Source organism: Miscanthus floridulus, chromosome 10 (genome assembly GCF_019320115.1).
Source record: "Miscanthus floridulus cultivar M001 chromosome 10, ASM1932011v1, whole genome shotgun sequence".
Lineage (NCBI taxonomy): Eukaryota > Viridiplantae > Streptophyta > Magnoliopsida > Poales > Poaceae > Miscanthus > Miscanthus floridulus.
In genome coordinates, this window is record NC_089589.1 from 8,641,503 (window position 1) to 8,661,488 (window position 19,986).

The window sequence follows — 19,986 nt, forward strand, 5'->3', positions numbered from 1 at the left end:
GTTAAAAAGATACATTACACAAATATCATTTCTACATTCTACACAAGGATTAGTTTTTATGAAATCAAATCCCTAGACCCTAGAAGGGTTCCACTATTTTCTCTCTCAGGCTTTCTAGAAACCCTAAGCCATCATTTGATACTCTATTATCGCTTCACCTGTAATCACCAGCAGGGGCCATGCATGGGTACCGTATCGTATTGGAGAACACTCTATTTAGCTTAAATTTTGATCCTTTTTTTTAGAATTCGGTGGTGATTTGGGAATTATAGAGATGGGTAACTAAAGCCCAGTGAAGAATGACGGATGTATATATAGGAGCAATAAAAATGAAAGCATTGTTACCCTGTTGCCCAGATATATGCTAGTATGTAATTTTCATTTTATTTTGGTACTATAAAAAGGTTTCTGTTTTGTTCCATTTATTATATTTTAGTATAAAATAGCCTAAAACTATAAAAGTTGATTAATTATGCATGTGCACTAGCAAAACCATATGCACTTTGTTCTTCATCCTCCTCCCATGTGTTTTGTTGTTAGATTGTAGCCAGGGGCAGCATGATGCACACCGCAAGGGAAGGTGCCGCTGCTGCCAACAATGGGACAAGAGAGGACTCGCGCTGCCAAGGCTTCTGTCATTACCTTGGCCCCATGGCAGCAAGGTACCCCTACGCTGGCCTCTTCCTCCTCGCGAACTTCTTCGCATGGATTGTCCGTTAAAGCCAGGTGACATTCTTCCAGCGACAGCGCCTCAGCGGCTGTCGAGGCGACCGCAACTGCCTGCAAGCGGAGGGTGTTCTGCTGATAAGCATGACATGCTTCGTATCCTGAGAATATTTCACCTATGAAATGCTATCTGATTTCTAATCCTTTATATATGGTGACCTTAACAAAATGTCCATCAGCTTTTCTATGGGGTCATGTTCCTCTCAACCATGTTCACAAGAAAGCTTCAAGATCCAAGAAGCTTGTGGCATTCACAGTGGTGGTTACTGAAAAGTGTCCTTTTGGTGGGAGCCCTCATGATCTCTACACTGGCACCAGCCTATTGGATCCAATTATATGGTCTGTTCCCTTGCGGACTAGCTATCTTACAATGTAACTAGTAACAATATGTTAATTAGAAATTCCACTATTTGTTGGCCGCTGCTGCATGCCACTAATGTTTTTGTTTCAATTATTTTCAGGGAATGTTGCTCCTGTCGGAGCAGGGTACGTCACACAAAAATAGCTTTATTTTTCAAGCATTTAATTTGTGCATCTCCTTCCCTTTCTGTCACTAAGATGTGGTTATCTTATACTTGGAATTGAGCAGGATATTTATATTTATCCAGCTTATCAGTGTAATTAGGTACATCACGAGGCTGAATTACAAATGGTGCCAGACAAATTTTGAAGAACGGTACGTTTGTTTTTATCCTGCCCAATGCATGCAACCTGTTATGTAACTGTCCTGATGTTAGAACTTGATGATGTTGAGGTGATTTGCAGCTACGTTGAGGTGATCTCGGTATCCATCGTAGCATTCAATGCCTCTACTGTAGGGGGCATATTTATGATCATATGGTACTCGGAAAAAGTCTAGTTAATTCCCCACCTATCAACCATGGTCTACTTCACCCCCAAACTATAAAACCGTCTATTTTACCCCCGAACTTTTCAAAACCATATATTTTAAACCCCCCCCGGCGGTTTTCGACGGTGTGGTTGCTACAGTAACGGTGGGCTTGCTACAGTAACGATTGTTTCACCTTTTTCTTTTCTTATTTATTTTCGCTGAATCTTTGCAAAATCATAGTAAATCATAGAAAAATCATAAAATGGAAAATCCAATTTTGTTGGACTCCACATCAGTAGATCTACATAGTTAACATATAATGTGGTATGCTTTAGTACAAAGGTTTTGCTGTACCTTTAGATTAATTGGGAAATCTAATTTTGTCTATAATTAATTGGAATTTATCTATAACTAAGTTATACATGGTCCAATGAGTACGAAATTTTTACTATAGTTCAAGCATACAATAATTAGCCTACCATAAAAATTTCACCATAATTGGACCACAGAAGCTGCAGCTATGAATTGTTCCAATTAATTACAGACAAAATTGGATTTTCCAATTAATCTAAAACTATAGCAAAAATTTTGTACTAAAGCATATCATATTATATGTTCATTGTGTAGATCTACTCATGTGGAGTCCAACAAAATTAGATTTTCCATTTTATAATTTTTCTGTGATTTACTATGATTTTTTAAAGATTCACCAGAAATAAATAAAAAAGGAAAAGACAAAGCCACCACCACTGTAGCAAACTACCGTTACTGTAGCAAACCACCATCGAAAACCGCCCGGGGAGTAAAATAGACGGTTTTGAAAAGTTTAGGGGGTAAAATAGACGGTTTCATAGTTTGGGGGTAAAGTAGATCAGGGTTGATAGGTGGGGGGTTAAGTAGACTTTTTCCTATGGTACTGCTGGTTCAACACCGTGTTCATTTGCACCACGCTGCTACTGGTGTTTCTCATGCCTCTTATCGCACTGAAGTCCAAGGTAACTACATATTTACTTAGAGGTCATCAAATGCTAAGGATTGGAAAAAGAGCGAGTGAAATACTGAATTTGGATTGTGAATTTGTGGCCCACTGTCCAAATTAGGCCAAGGGACGATACATATGGAGCCGGGGCTAGCAGGGGTGTATATTGTGTTCCTATGCTGGTCAGCTATTAGAAGGTAAAATAGCTATACAAAATTATTCCTGATTGATGTGGCTTTCTATCAGATTGGGTCATCTTATATGTGATACAACTAACTTTGTTATTTTCTTTGGCGGTAAAATTTCTCCTGAACAGTGAGCCAGAGACAAGCTGCTACCAGAAAGAAAAAACCAGTTCAGGTGAAAAATGGGAAACTATGATTGCAAGTACACTGTTCATTCAGTCATGTTTCTTGTATATGCTGACAATTCATCAAATATTTTATTAAGCCCTCGTTTAGTTGGACGAAATTTGGAAATTTGGCTATTGTAGCATTTTCGTTTTTATTTGACAATTAGTATTCAATCATGGACTAATTAGGCTCAAAACGTTCGTCTCGCGATTTTCAACAAAACTGTGCAATTAGTTTTTTTTCGTCTACATTTAATGTTCCATACACGTATCGTAAGATTCGATATGATGGCTACTGTAGCATTTTTTGGGAAAACTTTTTGGAACTAAACAAGGCCTGATATCTTGAAATTTGCAGAGTTTTGTCATTGAACTGATCAGCATCTCTGTAGCAGCTTTTTCAACGGGAATCGACTACAAATGTATACAGGTATGTTCCTCGTTCTAACTAAACCAATCTTCATATCAATAAAAATCCAAAATTTGTTGTATACCACTTAAATAGAAAATGCCTCAAACATTTGCAGTTTAGGAACGTAGAAGAATCGGAAGACAACATACCATATGGGTATGGGTTTTTCCACACTGTCTTTGCTATGGGATCCATGTACTTTGGCATGTTGTTTGTCGGCTGGGACACACACCATACAATGGAAAAGTAAGTTCACACAAATACCCTGGTCACAATGGAAAAACTGAAGCAATTTGTTCTTCTTTCATTCTTGGTTGCCTGCTTGATATTTTGCATTTCACCTTAGGTGGAACATGGATTATGTTGGTTGAATGTGTACATGGGTGCACATTGTTAATGAGGGTCTAGCAGTAATGTCCTTTGGTAAGTGAACTATGCCGAAACCCCTCCTCACAGTGCTTACAACAAAAATGTCAAAATAAAATGAGCACATAAGAACTAAGTTTTGCTTTTCAAACTTCATCTTTAATTTGCTGCAAAGAAACAAATTATATTTCTACCTTTTGACATCTGAATGATTTTGCATTTGCAGTAGCAATTCTGCTTGCCCGCATATTTTTTTTTTCTCGAATACGCAAAAGATTTGCGTATCATTCTAATTAAGAAGAAAAGGGGTTTAACCATACACACGACACGCTTCTAATAAGCGCCCTAGGAGGTCTTACAGTTTAACTGGACCTGCCTAGTAGACTGTTTCAAACTTGGATATTACATAAAAGTAAACAACCGAACTACGAGCCGCGCAGTAACTAACGTAGTTGTGCGTCTCCGCTAATGGCCGCGCGACTCTGCTCCGTCATCCAAGAAGAGCCTTGTACCAATCGTAGCAGTGGCCGCCGGGAACGGCTTGTCCAGTGCTTCCACTTCGCTCGACGTCCAGTTCCTTGCGAAAAAATCGTCGTAAGCTCTCTTGCCCGCATATTTGGAATAGGCTGGCTCCGACAACTACTTGCCCGCATATTTGGAATAGGTGGCCAGCAGCAGGGCGGGGATCAATCCCAAACCATGGAGCTGGAGATGGATATTGGGCCACCACCTTCGCCGTTGTCACAGACCCTGGAGCCCCAAATTAATATTTGAATCCCAAACTATGGATTGTCTGTATGACTGTCTGTACACTGTTTAATGCATGCATCCATGTATGATCAATCATGCATAAGATCTCTATATATAATTTTTTTTTGCCCTTTGATACAAATGGGATTAAGCATAAACAAGACGACAAAAGCAAATTTCTCTTGAACCATCAATAAAATATATGATTACAACTTGATAATCAGTACAAGACAACAAAAGCAAATTTCTCTTGCCCTGTTCGCTTCGCTGAAAAGCCATGGCTGAAAGTACTGTTCGCTGATTTGTTGTGAGAAAAAAACACTGTTCATTTACAGAAAAAGTACGGCTCATAAGACAAGCGAACATGGCAGCTTGCTCAAATTTGCTTCCATCTATTGCGCCATAGGTATATGAATACTAATATTGCAGTATTGTTTGTGATCCTGCTCTAAAAGTAGTTGTCCGTTCTCCAGTTAGTTATATTCTGTGTTCCAATTATTTCCTTGTTGACCATGATGCAAAGGATTTTTTTTCGTTTTGGATCAAATGTTTCCGGTTTGCTAGAATAGATATGCTCTTTTGAATCAGGTTAACGACCATACCATATAATGAGTACCTAATTTTCGTTTGCCACATCTAATCCCTTCGTTGTGTAAATAGTTTCAGTTCGTCAACTATGTCTGTTACATATAGCCTTACCCAACAGCATGATGGAACCATGCTTGCTTACTGTTCTGGTTTCCGGGCGGAGCCTACTAAAGGTTGTAGCAGATCCTATTTTTAAGCAATCCCACTGTTGTTTGGCTATGCAAAGCGTTTTTGGAAGGTACCAACTTCTGTGCCTTTCCACTTATCTTCCCAACATATACCAGCAACAACTCATTAGGTGGTTAGTCGAAACTTACTTCTATATCCATTTTCTTCGAGTTTACTGACCTTGTGCTTCTTGCTTGTTGCACCTGACGCCGACGATCGGCAGCATGTTTGCCTCACCATTTTGCAACGTGCGGCTGATCCTGCTTCCCGCCAACATCCTCAGCGTGCACTTACTATACCGGTTTTATAGGCCTTGGATGGGTTTCAGACTACCACCAAAAAGGAAACCCTCCTGTTCAGTCAAAATGTCTGACGACACCTGATCTTTGTATATTACCCAATCTATGTAATATATACATCCTAAATATATATCTATGTACCTTCTTATTCACCGCACTTCGTCCAATTTCAAAATTACCATTGTACCTGCGTATGCGCGCGATGGCGCGCCCCTGCACTAGTCATATTCATATATGAAACTAAAGATGATGTAAACTGCTACCTTATGTGGTAGCTGACTATTGTCTAATAATTAATGACCGTTTTAATTAGGTGGGCGGGCAACTCCCAGCCGCGGGGCCTGCTAGCTGCTGCACATCACCATCTCCATGACTCCATGAGTTTGTTTATTCCTCGGCGCCGATCGTGTCGTTGTAACCAACCAAACGGAAAAAAAATCGATCATTTATTATATTTGATCGAGACAATCAACAATAAAAGTAGTGATCGAAGAGAGAAGCTAGGATCGCGATGGATCCATCGTTGATGGTGTCGTGCAAGCAGGTGTTGTGCGCCGAGGATGCCGTGCAGGCGGTGCAGCGGCGGCGGACCCATGCATGCCCGGCGCTGCTACAGGCCGGCGTCCGACGCCGAGTTCCTGCGCTCCATTGCCGACAAGACGCCCGGGAGGGACGACGATGAGGAGGAGGCGATGAGGAGGAGACGGCAAGTGTACCTCAAGAGCTATGCCTTTTCCACCAAGTGGGAGGCCCCCGAGGCCAACGGTAAGACCGCCCGCCGAGGAGGTGGACGTGCCCTCGTCGACGCCGTCCTGCCGCCGACGCTGCTCCGGCGCCGCAAGACTACTCACAATGATGCAACCTGCAGCAGCAACAAGACCACTGCTAGCTCTAGCTTCACTTCCACCTCCAACCCCAGCATGTGGTGCCCCAGGAACGCGGGCAAGGTGCTGTCCCGGCTGCTCACTCGCCTGGTTTCCTGCGCATGCAACCCTGGTGCTGCTGCTTCGTCTTCCTAGTCGTACTACTATCTTCGTTCCCATCGTACTACTATCTTCGTTTCGTCAGGCAAGCAATAACCAAACTAATTAACTCTATACTAATTTGTTAATTGCACCATGCATTGATTAATCGTCATCAATATATACATACAGCCGTTGTAATAATTAATTGTAGCTAGCTAGTGCTCGGTACTTTTTTCATTATATAATGGAACTAGTACCAGCTTCTACCATAGTACTCTGTACTTATATTAGGCTCGTCTTCAGAATGAGATTGACTGATATTGTCTTCATTTCATTCGATATATATAATGTCTTCGCTGTTGATTGCCACCCCCTGCTGCTGCATCTGCCCCTGTGGCGATCATATGAATCCAGACGAGTAGTGATGGAGTCAGGAATTTTAGAAGTCTAGAATTTTATTGTGCAAAAAATATTTACTTAAAAAGTATAATATTCTTCTTTAGCACAAATAGAAAATTTATTTTATACTCCCTCAGTACTCGTAAAAGAAGACGTTCTACACTCTTGGCCCGTTTTCTCAAAGGATGTCGTCGCACGCTCGGAGGGGAGGAGTTGGACGCGATTGCCCCTGCGTTTCGGCTTCTGTCCGCGGTAATCACGCGCTCGCAATCCACCGCATTGATCTCGCCTCTTCGTTTCACTCGCCACCGCACGGTCACTTCAATTTCCTTCCTCGCGCCGCACGCTCGCTTTCCTTCTTCGCCGCGCGCCTTCCTTCCTCACCGCTCGCCGCACGTCTTCCTCGCCCTCGCACCACGCCTTCCTTCCTCGCCGCCCGCCACACGTCTTCCTCGCCACTCACCGGTCTACTCCCTTCCTTCCTCACGCCCTGGAGTCCGGCACCATGGAGGTCGCTCGTGCCATGGAGGAGGCGCTGGACTCAGAGATGACGCTGGCCTCGGAGATGACGCTGGCCTCGGAGATGGCGCTGGACTCGGTCTAGATGGCACCGGACTCGGTCGAGATGGCGCCGGACTTCGTCGACGTGGTGCCGGACTCCGTCGAGGTGATGCCGGAGTCTTTGTGTGCTTGCTGCGGCATGTTCCACGCCGACAACGACGACGAAGGCTGCTACCAAGCTCGCCGTGAAGCTAGCAGGTGTGCACGTTGAGGTATTGTACACAGAGACTACGATCTCACAACATGGATACTTGATGGCATAGAAAATTTTGATTGTGTACATTCATGATGTGGAGAAGCTTCAAATGGATGGTGACACAATACTTCTTCCTGAGCACGTTATCAAGAAGTTGGACGAGATCTACAATATGAAGAAGTTGGAAGATGCAAAGATGAAGCAAGATGCAAAGAAAGAACAATAAGGTACATGTCTCATTCAGTCGACCTAACAGGCATGCAAAAACTAATTTGCTAGTAATATTCTTGCTTCAGCTAGCAATTGCTTCGGCTAGCATGCTGCAAAAACTAACATGCTTGCATCTTCTAATATTCTTCTTCTAATTTGCTGCAGGAAGGCTAGCAATTGCTTCGGCTAGCAAGGAAGATCGACAAGAGATTTGCAATGGCAGCCGATCTTCTTTCTCTAGTTTTTCTTTTTGCATGTGAGGAATCTTGAACTTGTTGCACCCTTTAACTTTCATGGCTTCCCTCAAAACACTCTGAAGTGTTACAAAAATCATGTTTGCTTTTCATGGAGAGTACTCTAAGAATGCCTACAAAACATGTGTTCAAAAATTCAATCAATGAGTATATTAGTTGTTCAAGAAACAATGGAACAAGTGAACAATTGATCAATTTACCTGTTGGACTGCTGGAACTAGATCTTTTATTGTTTTTGCATCCTTCTTGTATTGAATAGCTTGAATAGCTCAAAAACCCCCAAGTCTAAAATGTTAAAATCCGGAGAATTGGGTGGTTGACAAATGAGGCGAATGTCAAACCCTTCTTGCTTAGCAGCCTCACAAAAAATAGGATCATCCACTTTTAAATGGGAAGGTGCATTATCTTGTTGTATGAAAATTGTCTGGTTCACATCTTCTCTTGGTCATTTGGCTCGAATGGCAGGCAGCACATTGTTTACCATGAAATCTCTAATCACCTCTCTTGTGATTGAAGTAATTGGCTTGATTACTTGTTCTCCACAAAGACGATTGTGACTTCTTCTAACAGCATGTTCATAAGTGACAAGTGGAAAACAACCTATTTTTCCATGAAAAACACATTCTCCATTCCTAAACCTTGGCTGAGCACAAACACACAAGAACATGAGCCTAGGGATGTAATTCTTGTTTTTACAAGTGCGATATGGTTCATGTTCCTCGGGTAGCAAGTAATATTTTTCAGATTTTTGAGAGAGGTAGAACCATTTTTCATCAATGAACATAAAATCAAAAAAATCCTTAAATCTTGGATCACCAAGCAAACCCTGCTCAATCATGTCAACACACCACTTCAACCTAGTCTTCTTGTTAGCATCTGTGAGGTATGGTTTGATGCTACTAGAGTGACGCCTAAGCAAACCTTTTTTCAAATACCTTTGTATCCTAGGTTTGCTCATACCAAGTTTACTAGACACATCTTCTATGGTTATTTTTTGTTTGAGAGGAATGTTGCGCAATTGTTCCAAATCAAGAGGGACTGCCTTGCGGCCACATCTACCCTTCTTTTTACTTGCAACCACAACAGGAATGTTATGAGCAAGTTGGTGTTTACCTCGCTTCCATAAGCGCTGAACTGACCGAATGTGCACTCCAAATTGATCAGGAACAATTCTTGTATCCTTCTTGCCTAGTGTCACATTCTTGCTTCTAGCCAACAATGCTTGGTACACTTATCTTGTGACTTCTTTTGTCATGTCCTTCCTTCTATGGTGTACTTCAACGAGAACCTCAACATCTTGTTATATTAAAAGAAAAAAAAGAACATTCTTCTTGTTAGCCACGGATTACATAAAAAATAATCAAAAAAAGGAAAGAACAAATTGAAAAAAAATTACCAGCGAGGTTTTGTATGTAATCAAAGTCAACCGCACCATATTCATCTAATGGCAAGTTCAAATCAAATCTTGTCCAAAAATGAAACAAAAAAATCAGAAAAAATGGCGCTTGAGGGAAACAACAAACTCAAACAAGAGGGGTGATTACCATTGTCGTTGCCGGACTCCAATATTGGCTTGTTGAGATCGAAGGCAAGATTGCCATTGTCATCTTCTTCTAAGCGAACGTTTAGATCAAAGGCAGCAATTCTAGATTAGCCATTGCATGCAGTAGTGAAGAGAAGAAAGGGAAAGTGAGGAGATGAAGCACGGTAATGAAAAGAGAATAGGCCGGGGAAAGACTCTGTTAAAATAGGCACGGTGGAACACAAAACGTCGGAGCTATCGAGCGCAAAAATTAGAATCCCGTGGCGCCACCGCAAAAATCGTTTGCATGTGAAAAACCAACGAAAACATGGCGCCCAACACGCGTCCAAACGCGCTCAAGCGGCTCAGCGCGCGCACCACGCCCAGCAGAATCAAATTCGTGCGCCATGCAGCCACAGCGCACGCGACACGCAGGGCCAAACAGTGCCGTGCAAAATCAAGCCAATAACAAAAAAAAAAGGCGCCCGCCAACCAACGCCTCGCTGCACTAGCCGTCTAAACTATGGTTGTTTCTCGTATGGAATGCACCCGCAACCATTTTTTTGATAGGGGCAGACAGGAAAAAATACCCTATAATTAATCACTCCTTGGTAAGCACAATAATGTCGTAAACGACTTTCTTTACTAGTACGGAGAGAGTACACATACAGCAACTCGGCAAGCAAGCAACCAGTAGAGGAGGAGGCATGGTCCACCCGACAGAGCCACAGACACAATGTCTCCGGTTTGTGTGAGAAGGAAGGACGGCCCACGTGTCAGAGGCACAGATGAAATGTAGTTTCCGTTACAGGCAAGATTAGGAGGGAAGGAAACAGTTTCCCGTTACGGAAACCGGGTCCGTTCTGCTTTTAGCTCACGGGCCACTTCTGGCTATTGGGCTATGGCCCGGCGTCGGCCCAACTAAGCCCACTCCCTCGGGCCGGGAACTCTTTTTCTTCTAGCTTCAGCTTAAACTGCTACTGCTTTGCGTTGGGTACTTGGGTTCAACTGAATTCAGAGCTCCTGCTCACTTCCCTGATAAAAAAATGCATACACTGTAGCTAACAAATAAAAAAAATCACCATCTACTTCTCCCATTCCTAGGATCAACATTCACCTACACCATTAATAAGCATTCTCACCATTACGTTACAGTACAGTAATCCATCTCGTAGTTTTTCTAAACACTGATGCGGTCGATCACTGTGTGTCGGTAAGCAATGTTGCTTTTCATCTTGCCTGACAACTTATCACCACCGGTCAGTATGCAACCTGAACACGACACAGTGGTGCAGTTCACCTTGTCCGAAATTCAGTTCCAGACTGGATTATTAATGCAAGCAATGATCTGCACTGCATGTACTTAGGATTCTAAAGTGGGATTTGGAGTTAATAATGTTGTTACTTGAAATTCCATCAAAGAAATTTGGCGTAGGATTAGCATTTAACTCACACTTAGGAGATCGTAAGCTTCATAGAACTTTGCAGAAGAAAACGAGGACGACGTCATGATGTTCAAGTGTAGGACTGTACTGACTTAAATGTGCAGTCAAGTCATGTTAATTACTATTATATTATATTATTATTATTCTTCTTAAAGCTGAAATCAAAGAAAGAATGCAACAAAAACGGTGAAGCTAAGGCGGTAACATAAATACCGTGTTCTTCACTTGGACCCTACTAGTACACACAAGTTTTGTGACAGCAAACAACCTACTTCACCAACACCGGCCAGTTAAAAATGTTTCCAGCTTCATCCACTAATGTCTAATGAGTAATGACACAGGTTCTTGTTTAATATTTGTTGTGTTTTACGGTCGTCCTACGTGGCATGGTCCCTGCTGTGTCTTCAGCCATCCAGATCCAGGCGGCAACCAAAGGAGAGGAGAGGAGCGCGGAAATCACCAAGGCGCCAGCGGCTGCCTCGAATCTCGTTGCTAAGCCTGGGCTTCGCGTCCCGCGTCAGCGCCGGCCCAACCCACAATATGTCGGCCCAGAGTGGATTGCGTGAGTGCCAGGTGCGTCTGGTGGCTTGGTCAGGCACTGGGCTGGACCAAGACCAACCGGCGGCAGCAGATTAGTAAGTAAGGCCCCGTTTAGATTCAAAAATTTTTAGATTTTGGCTACTGTAGCACTTTCGTTTTTATTTGATAATTAGTGTCTAATTATGGACTAATTAGGTTTGAAAGGTTCGTCTCGCGATTTCTCACCCAACTGTGCAATTAGTTTTTTTTTCTTCATTTAGTACTCCATACATGTGCCGCAAGATTCGATGTGACGGATACTATGTAAAAAATTTTGGCTTTTGGGTGGCATCTAAACAGGGCCTAAGTATAACCCGCGCGCGACAACAAGCGACCATGTGTAGGTTCATATGTTATATCTAGAAGTACACCGGTTTTTGGCAGGACAATTCAGACAGAGGTACAGGTTCAAACACAAGAGAATATGCCATAAGTACTATATATAAACCCTAGTCTGGAAGGTAGTGTCTGTTCAGTTCCTTAGATCATCAGGTGGAAACCGTAAGGAAGGCCTACATTTCTGGAGATACGAACACGCATCCTCCATATGTCGCAAAATGTTGCGGTAGATATGGTGCCGCCCAGCGTAGACTGCTGAAAGAAACAAAAATCATATGAGAAAGTGTCTTACCTCCTTTTTTTTGTGTGGATTCCCCACTAACAGCGAAGTGGGCAAACTAATGCATTATTCTTTTTTGGGTTCGCCGCGGATATTAATAGGGACATGTAAATTGTAAACAATAAAAGTTGCCCCAAATAGCATGTGAACCAATTGCTGCTACCTGGCAACAGTTGAACTGAGAATCTAAAAATATCACACCTAATTACTCAACTCGATTGAGGGACTATTCAAGCAGTCAGGACAAAGGGGCAGTGAAGCGTGCTCAGGACAAAAGGGCTTTGTTGATTTTGCTCAGTAACGAGGCATAACATAGCATATGTAAATAATGGCAAGAAGTTTGATGACAAACTCCAGCAATAGACACGTACACCATTTTCAGGGATGTAGGTTGTACCCAGGGGCAGTTAAAAATAGGATGAGAGATGAACATGGTGTAGCTGACGCTGAAACATCATTCCAGTTTCTTTCTTGTACAAAGCAGTGTGATTCTAATTTGTACAATACTATGTTAGCAAATTTATATGGCAGACACGTTGAGATAGGGGAAATTGTAAGCCATTTTATAACATAATAGTCCTTACAGCCAGCAAAGTTCAAAACTCTTGATTTAGGGACTTATTTTATATAGATTTTTGGCAAACATGTTGGAAATGAGCAATTTATTAGGGCCTGTGAAATCCAACCTATTAGATTAAAAAGGATCGAGTTGAAATGCACCGGCTGACTAAAGAACGAAACTGCGCAAAGAGGGATTTCCTAGGTACAGCCTGCTTGGAAATTGTAATTTTTAGTTAAAATCTTTCAATATTACCTCTGAAGAATATGATAAAACAATAAAATGCAGTTCCAACAAATAGTTCACTTGTAGTTGACATTGCAGGCTGAAAGAATCCACGTTTGAAAGCAATCTCGGCGAGGGAAGATGAATAATGAATGATACATTCTTCATGTATGAAAAGAGGGTAATAAAAGGCCTATCTAGGTTCGGTAGTATAAATGTGCGTTTGCAACTAAAAAGCCATAGACTAAGTAGTTTTTGAAGCAGATGATAGGCGACACTGCTATTTGCATGTGTGCACATTAACCACCATGTCATGAACCGTAGCGTTAGCATGTTGATGACAGTAGGTATATATTTTAGAAAATGGGTGCATAGCTCAGATTGATTCAATATTAAAGCTAAAAAGGAAGCTTGCTTTATAGGATACAAACCTTAAGATGGCTCAGTAAAGATGTGGTATTCCAGATCAAGCGTCATTAAGACAATGTTCTGCAGCGCTATGGTGCAAGTTTAAGAAAAGGGGCTCTTGCGTTTGTACCCTTGTTTTGTATCGAAATTGTGATTTTGCCCCTATTTTTTTGACTTTGTGAATTTACCCCTACTGTGCCATTCACGAAGCACCAGTTTGCCCCTGCTCCGTCATCCACCCCTAACGGTGTTAAACTTTGTACAAAAGGACATGAATACCCATGCGATTTTGCCCCTGTTTGTTATGCATAATTAGTGATTTTACCCTGATTCGTGAATTACTTACTAGTGGTTCTTCTTTTCTTTGCTTTGCTTTTTTTACTGGAGGTCATCAGACATTTCTTGCTAGGAAGGAAGGAAACACTTGACTGACTTGACTCGTGTCTTTTTAATTGACACCACATTTTTCACTCACTCCATTGAGTTCAGGACTTCAGGTCAGTCATTCCCGGCTGATCTTTACTTTTCGACTGACTTGCTCTATAATTTGATTTGATATACCTGTTGCAAAGGAAAACTACAGTAATCCACCGAAATGTTTCTATAAGATATATTGCAGCAGACCTTCCCTATGTAGCAGTGCTTTGCATATCATCTTGCCACTGTCATGAACCCATGACAGATATAGCAACATATGACTTATCAGATAACAAAAGCAATGTGCCAGACTACTTTAAGTAAAAGGTTCATTGGCAGAATCACCCAGTCTTGCCTCATCCAATAATACTCTCTGCAGATGAATTCACTTGTTTGCAGACCACTCTCGCCTTTGCATCCATTCGCTTGTTTGCAGATGGATACACTTGGCAGGAAAATGTCTCAGCACATAGATTTTCATCTTTCACTACTGTGCAAATAGGGACCAACCAACCACGCTCATTGTGAGGGTAAGTTCAATTAAACACCAAAATGTTGGTACAGGACAGGATTCAGTAGATCTTTTCCCTCTCTATCAGTCTTTCTTTGCCTACCACTTTGCCACTTCCACAAGGTAACTATAGTAACCTATTCCCTGGCAGATAACATAAACAATGTGCCTGGCTACTGTAAGTAAAAGGGTCATCAGTAGAACTATGCAATCTTGCCTTAGCATCAAATAGTACTCTGCAGATGGATTCACTTGTTTGCAAACTCCCGTCACCACACTAGGTTGCAGCTCTACCGCCTTCATCTGATTGAAGAAATGTAAGGCATTAGACATCTTCCCAGCCTTGCCATAGCCATCAATTAGAAGATTGAACGTCACCATGCTACGGATACCCTCCCTTCTCATCGCTTCAAACAGCTGGGCGGCATCTTTCAGCTTGCCGTGCCTGCATAGGCCTGCAATCAGGATGTTGTAGCTGACAACATTACGCACGACACCTTTCACAGGCATTTCATCGAATAGCAGTCGGGCGCTCTTGAACTCTCCTGTCCTGCACCATTCCTAGATCAAGCAGTTGTAGGTGTAGAGGTTCGGCTCGACTCCGCCTCTCCTCATCTCCTCAAACAAGGCGAAACCCATCTCTCTGTGCCCGCAAACGAAGTAGCCGTGGATCAACGCTGTGTACGTGACCTCGTTAGGGGCCACGCCCAAGCGCGGCATTACGTCGAACACTCTGCATGCCTCCGCAACGTCGCCGCTCTGGCAGCAGCCGTGGACCAGCGCGGTGCACGCGGCCACGTCCAGCGCCGCGTCGCCGGACTTCGTCCCGCGGGCGAGCACCGCCAGAGCAGACCGCACCTCGGCGGCCGTGGTCGCCGCCATCGGAGCTCGCGTGAAACCCTCTGGCTTGTGTTACGTTCAGGAGTCAGAGCGGATAGCGGCGAGGGCGCGTAGAAGAGCGCCAGACGCGCGATGCCGGAGTGGCCGTGCAGCTCGCCGATGGCCTTGGGGAAGACGGCCCTTCCCAGGGCGCGCTCCTGCCGGAGCCGCGCCGTCTTGGTGAACCGGCAGGCGTAGGACTCCGCGGCGCCGTTCCGGATGCGGACCGCGTGCACCATGCCGTCGCCATCGAACAGGTGGTGCCCTGCCGCTGGCTCGAAGCAGGGATTGGCGCCGTTGCGGACGTACACTCCGTGCCCAGAAGAACCAGAGGTGGGGGAGAAGAACCAGAGGCGGGTGCCCCGAGCCACGCCGAGAAGAGACCCGCCGCCCGCCCTGATGCCGCGACACCCGCCCCCCGCGCCCACGTCGCCCCGATGCGGGGTTGCCGGAGCGCCATGACCGGCGGGCGAGGTCGCCGAGGGCCGCCGTCGCGCGGGCACGGGGTTGCCGGAGCGCCATGGCCGGCGGGCGCAGGGGCGCGCGGCCGCGACGGTGCTCGGCCGCCGGGGCGCGGTCGCCGGTCTTCTGTCCGCACGGAGCTTTCGCGTCAGTCGCGAGCAGAGAGCAACGAAGAGAAGGAGCAGATAAGAATGGAGAGGAAGGGGCATTTCAGTCATTTCGCATCTGATTTTATGTGTTTTGTTTTTTTTTAAATCGTTTAATCAGCCCCTAAATAACGGACATCCAAACCAGGGGCAAACGGCTCCTTCGTTTCAAAATAACAGGGGCAAAATCACAAAGTTGAAAAAACAGGGGTAAAATCACAATTGAACTTCTGAACAGGGGCAAAAACACCGTTTTCCCTTAAGAAAATGTTAGTTGGATCAGCAAAGGAAACCTGCAAAACTGGTGGATTTAGTATGCACAAAATATCTATTCTAGAACAAGAATTACTCTTAACAGTTTTTATTTTTGGTATCGTGCATAGTAAGAAGCAAATACTTCTCAATAATATAAAATGACAATGACAATAAATGACATATGCTAAGCTAGGTTAGGTACCATACTAACAAACATAATGAACCAAAAAGATATTAGCGAGGAGAGCATGTAAATCAATTAGAGGCAACATCTACAACGAACAATAAATAGTTTGAAAAGAACCACAACAGTAGTGTTCCATGATTTACCTCATCAGTGTTCCTTGAATTCTCGTTTAAAAAGACTCGTCTGGAGGAAATGAAAACCTTGTGAACGGTACATGAACATTAGGACAGTAAAAATATAAATTTGCAATTCGAAGGAAGAGAATAACAGTAGGTGTCCCAGCATAGCAGGTCCCAAGCCCTGGTAAAGGAGCAGGGTTGTGTTAGGCGCGGCGAACCAATGTAAAAACTTAGCCACTTTAATGGAGATGAAACCCAAAAGAATAGGAGTACTTGGTAAGCAGCTATTGAAGTGCCTGAACCGTGACTTGGGGCTCTTGGTGAGTTTCAACACTAGCCTACCCCAACTTGCTTGGGACTGAAAGGCTATATTATTATTGTTGTTGTTGTTGTTGTTGTTATTGCAATTCGAAGGAAGAGAATAAAGTCTAAGCACACAAGCGACTTGTTCGCTGGTTGGTTTCTGAGCTGATAAGTCCGGCTAGTGCTGGTTTGTTGTGAGAGGAAAATACTGTTGGCTGGCTGATAAGCCCTGGCTGAAACCAACAAGCGAATAGGCTGAAGATAACTACCATGCCATGGGACAATAGGGCTGGTGCCTATAGAGAAGGCATTCAGGAAGTACTTGTTTTTAATGTACCATTAACAGCTGGCTATTTAAGAATTAATATTTTAGGAAATAAGTGGAATTTTAGCACCCCTTCGCATAATTAGGTGTTTGATCATAAACCAGTCTAAGGGCCTGTTTGCTTTCTAAAATTTTTATCATATTGAATGTTTGGACACATGTATGGAGTATTAAATATAGACTAATTACGAAACTAATTACACAACTTGCGACTAATTTGCGAGATGAATCTTTTAAGCCTAATTAGCCCATGATCTGACAACGCAGTGCTACAGTAAACATGTGCTAATGATGAATTAATTAGGCTTAAAAAATTCGTCTCGCAAATTAGCCTCTATCTATATAATTGGTTTTATAATTAATCTATATTTAATGCTCCTTATTAATATCTAAATATTCGATGTGACATAAATTTTATGAATGACTACAGAACCAAACATCCCCTAACACCTGGCATCGATGCAATGGCAGCACTCCGATATGGTACTATTACAGAAGAGTTTAATATTTTCATCATTTCACCATCCCAGTTTAGAAACTTAAGCTATCACCTCATGAAGCAAACTTCAGGTGGTGTTTAATACTTTCTATCAATCATTTAATTTGAAAATAAATGACTTTGAATTTTGAGTAGACGTATCAAATTTCAAAACAGGCTAGGTGGCTACTTATTATTTTGTTATGGGATCTACTATGTTTTTTTATAAACGTATAAGAGGTCCGGTACTTCCAGGTACCTATACTCAAGTTGATTATTATTATTATTATGCTGTTGCTGCTTTGAATCTGATAAAAAAAAAGCATGTTCTTTACTATACCATTCTTCTTTGGGGGCTTGGGCCTTTGGCTTGCCATATAATATATTTAAGCTAGCCCCATACAGGATTTGTGGTATTGCTTCAGTAGGTTCAGCAGCTTGTGTGAATCTGCTGAAATTGGCAAACACACGTCATACTGCACTCCTATCAAGTTTATTAGAGGTCATTAAGTCATTTAGCTGATGCAATCAACGGCACCAGAAATATCTCCGAATCAATCGCCTGAGGCAATCTAGAAACATATAAAAGGACAGGATAATAGGGGAATTGAATCAATCCCCTGTGGTTAGCAATGTAACGTACCTTATGTCACACCCGATTTTAAGGATAAAAAATAGGATGCAAAATTTTATGTGCGCCTAGAGATCAGTCACACACGTAAGCTGATAAATTATAAATAGTATCATCTCAAGTGTTTATTACATCACGAATAATAAGATATAGTCTTCACATAAATGAAGCGGAAGTATAAAGATAATCTCTCGCGGAAGCTTCATATCACAGGGACGTCAACTGGTTGACCACAAGTCTAGTATTCCTCAAGAAAATCGTCATTACCATAACCATCTGTTACCTATCCGGGATTTTTATCCAAATAATGAAAATAAACAAGCATAAGTACATGTCGTACTCAACAAGTGTAACATGGGGTTCATGAGGCTCGAAAGGCTTGACACAGGTTTAACAGCATTCAACTTTTAATTGTCATAATTTTAGCATAAGAGTAGCAACACGTTGTCTTAATTCCCAAATGATCACAGTAAACATGAATAATGAATAGCATAAACGGATAATTCTTAGTGATCATCTATTCCATAAGGGTTCAAAGGCCGCTCGTGACCGTGAGCACGGCTGATATACTAGTTTTACACTCTGCAGAGGTTGTACACTTTCATTGTGAGTCGTGATACCCATATACCCGGGTTAATTACTCCTAAAACACTTCCAAGGTGAGCAGGCAGGGGTCACTTTGAAGCCTTTTAAAGGTTCGTCTAACTAGTTAGGGCCTCTAGGTTTCTGTGCCCTGCGAACAGGCATAATGGGACGTAGCATATACACTGACAAACAGAGGCCGCACTATATCCAACCCGAAACACACCCCTCTTGCGCCATAAAGGTGACCTTTAACAAGCTAGAAAAGGTCCTCGTACTGAGCTAAAGCCAGAGCTATGTAGCCCTCACAGCTGTGCTGTAAGTCTCGGATGATCACTTACAGATAAGTCCTTAGGGAGAGAAATCTGAAGCATTTAGAAAGTAGCTAAATACTCCAGCCCCCTATTTCCAAGTTGCTAAAAAGCCATATTTTAATGTTTATTGCATATACCATTAGTCAAGTTATAAGATCATGATTTAGTTGAGCACTAGCAAAGCTACCCAATGCATATCCCATAGGAGACAAGGTATGAGTTCAATTCTAGAAAATCCTTATCAAGGTGACACATGCAACATGAAATAAATGCATTAAAGTTGATAGGAAACAAGGATAATCCCAAGCTATACTTGCCTTGAACAAAGTACTCCTACTTATCCTGCTCGTCAAAGTAGTACTCTTGGTCACCCACGAATTGCTCACCGTCTATACTCGATAACCACAGCAACATACAAGCATCCAGAAGTAATCATGCATAGCAAATAAAGGCTATAGATTAGAACAGTACACCAATCAATATAAAATCAAGATGAAAAGTTTGTAAATTGAATCTATGTCTCACTACGAACACATAGACGCGAAGATCACGAAATTCGGAGCTAAAACGAAGAAGTCATGAATTAAACAAGATTTCCTTTAACAAAATAATAGATTAAATCTAACCTCAAATTTTAAAAGTGGGAAACATGCTTAACAGTAGTATGAACATGTAGATTACTCAATTACGAACCTAACGCAACTTGAACGGATCAAATCGGAGTTAAAACAGAGATTTTATGGCTAAAACAAGATTGGTGGCAAAACTGTAAATAGATGAAAACGTATTTTGAATCTAATCCGAAGGAAACTACGCTTTCTAAAGAAGAAAACGTATTCTAGAAAGGTGCTATGGACTGCGGGTTAGATTATTCAAAAGCCGGGGGTCCCTTTAGCAAAAGTATAGGGACGGTGGGTTAAGATCCAAATAATTGTAATGGCCTTTTTGCAAAACTACAAGCGA

At 42.5% G+C, this 19,986-nt stretch overlaps 1 protein-coding gene and 1 pseudogene across 1 annotated transcript; one reads left to right on the forward strand and one right to left on the reverse strand.

Moving 5' to 3' along the window:
* Positions 1-920: 920 nt before the first annotated feature.
* On the forward strand, positions 921-3,672 carry LOC136486275 (uncharacterized). Its single transcript, XM_066483151.1, has 10 exons — positions 921-1,065; positions 1,188-1,212; positions 1,316-1,402; positions 1,492-1,574; positions 2,474-2,561; positions 2,669-2,734; positions 2,854-2,920; positions 3,248-3,319; positions 3,417-3,547; positions 3,648-3,672. The coding sequence occupies exons 1-10, from the start codon at positions 921-923 to the stop codon at positions 3,670-3,672; spliced, it is 789 nt and encodes a 262-aa protein (XP_066339248.1).
* Positions 3,673-13,798: 10,126 nt separating this feature from the next.
* LOC136487605 (pentatricopeptide repeat-containing protein At4g11690-like) lies at positions 13,799-15,846 on the reverse strand (annotated as a pseudogene).
* Positions 15,847-19,986: the final 4,140 nt, after the last annotated feature.

Bases quoted from the DNA above. Each gene is read 5' to 3' on its own strand.
- LOC136486275 (XM_066483151.1), top strand. From the start codon at position 921: ATGTTCCTCTCAACCATGTTCACAAGAAAGCTTCAAGATCCAAGAAGC. The intron at 2,562-2,668 runs ATATTTACTTAG...AGGCCAAGGGAC, and splicing joins CTGAAGTCCAAGGTAACTAC to GATACATATGGAGCCGGGGC. The intron at 3,320-3,416 runs GTATGTTCCTCG...AAACATTTGCAG, and splicing joins TCGACTACAAATGTATACAG to TTTAGGAACGTAGAAGAATC.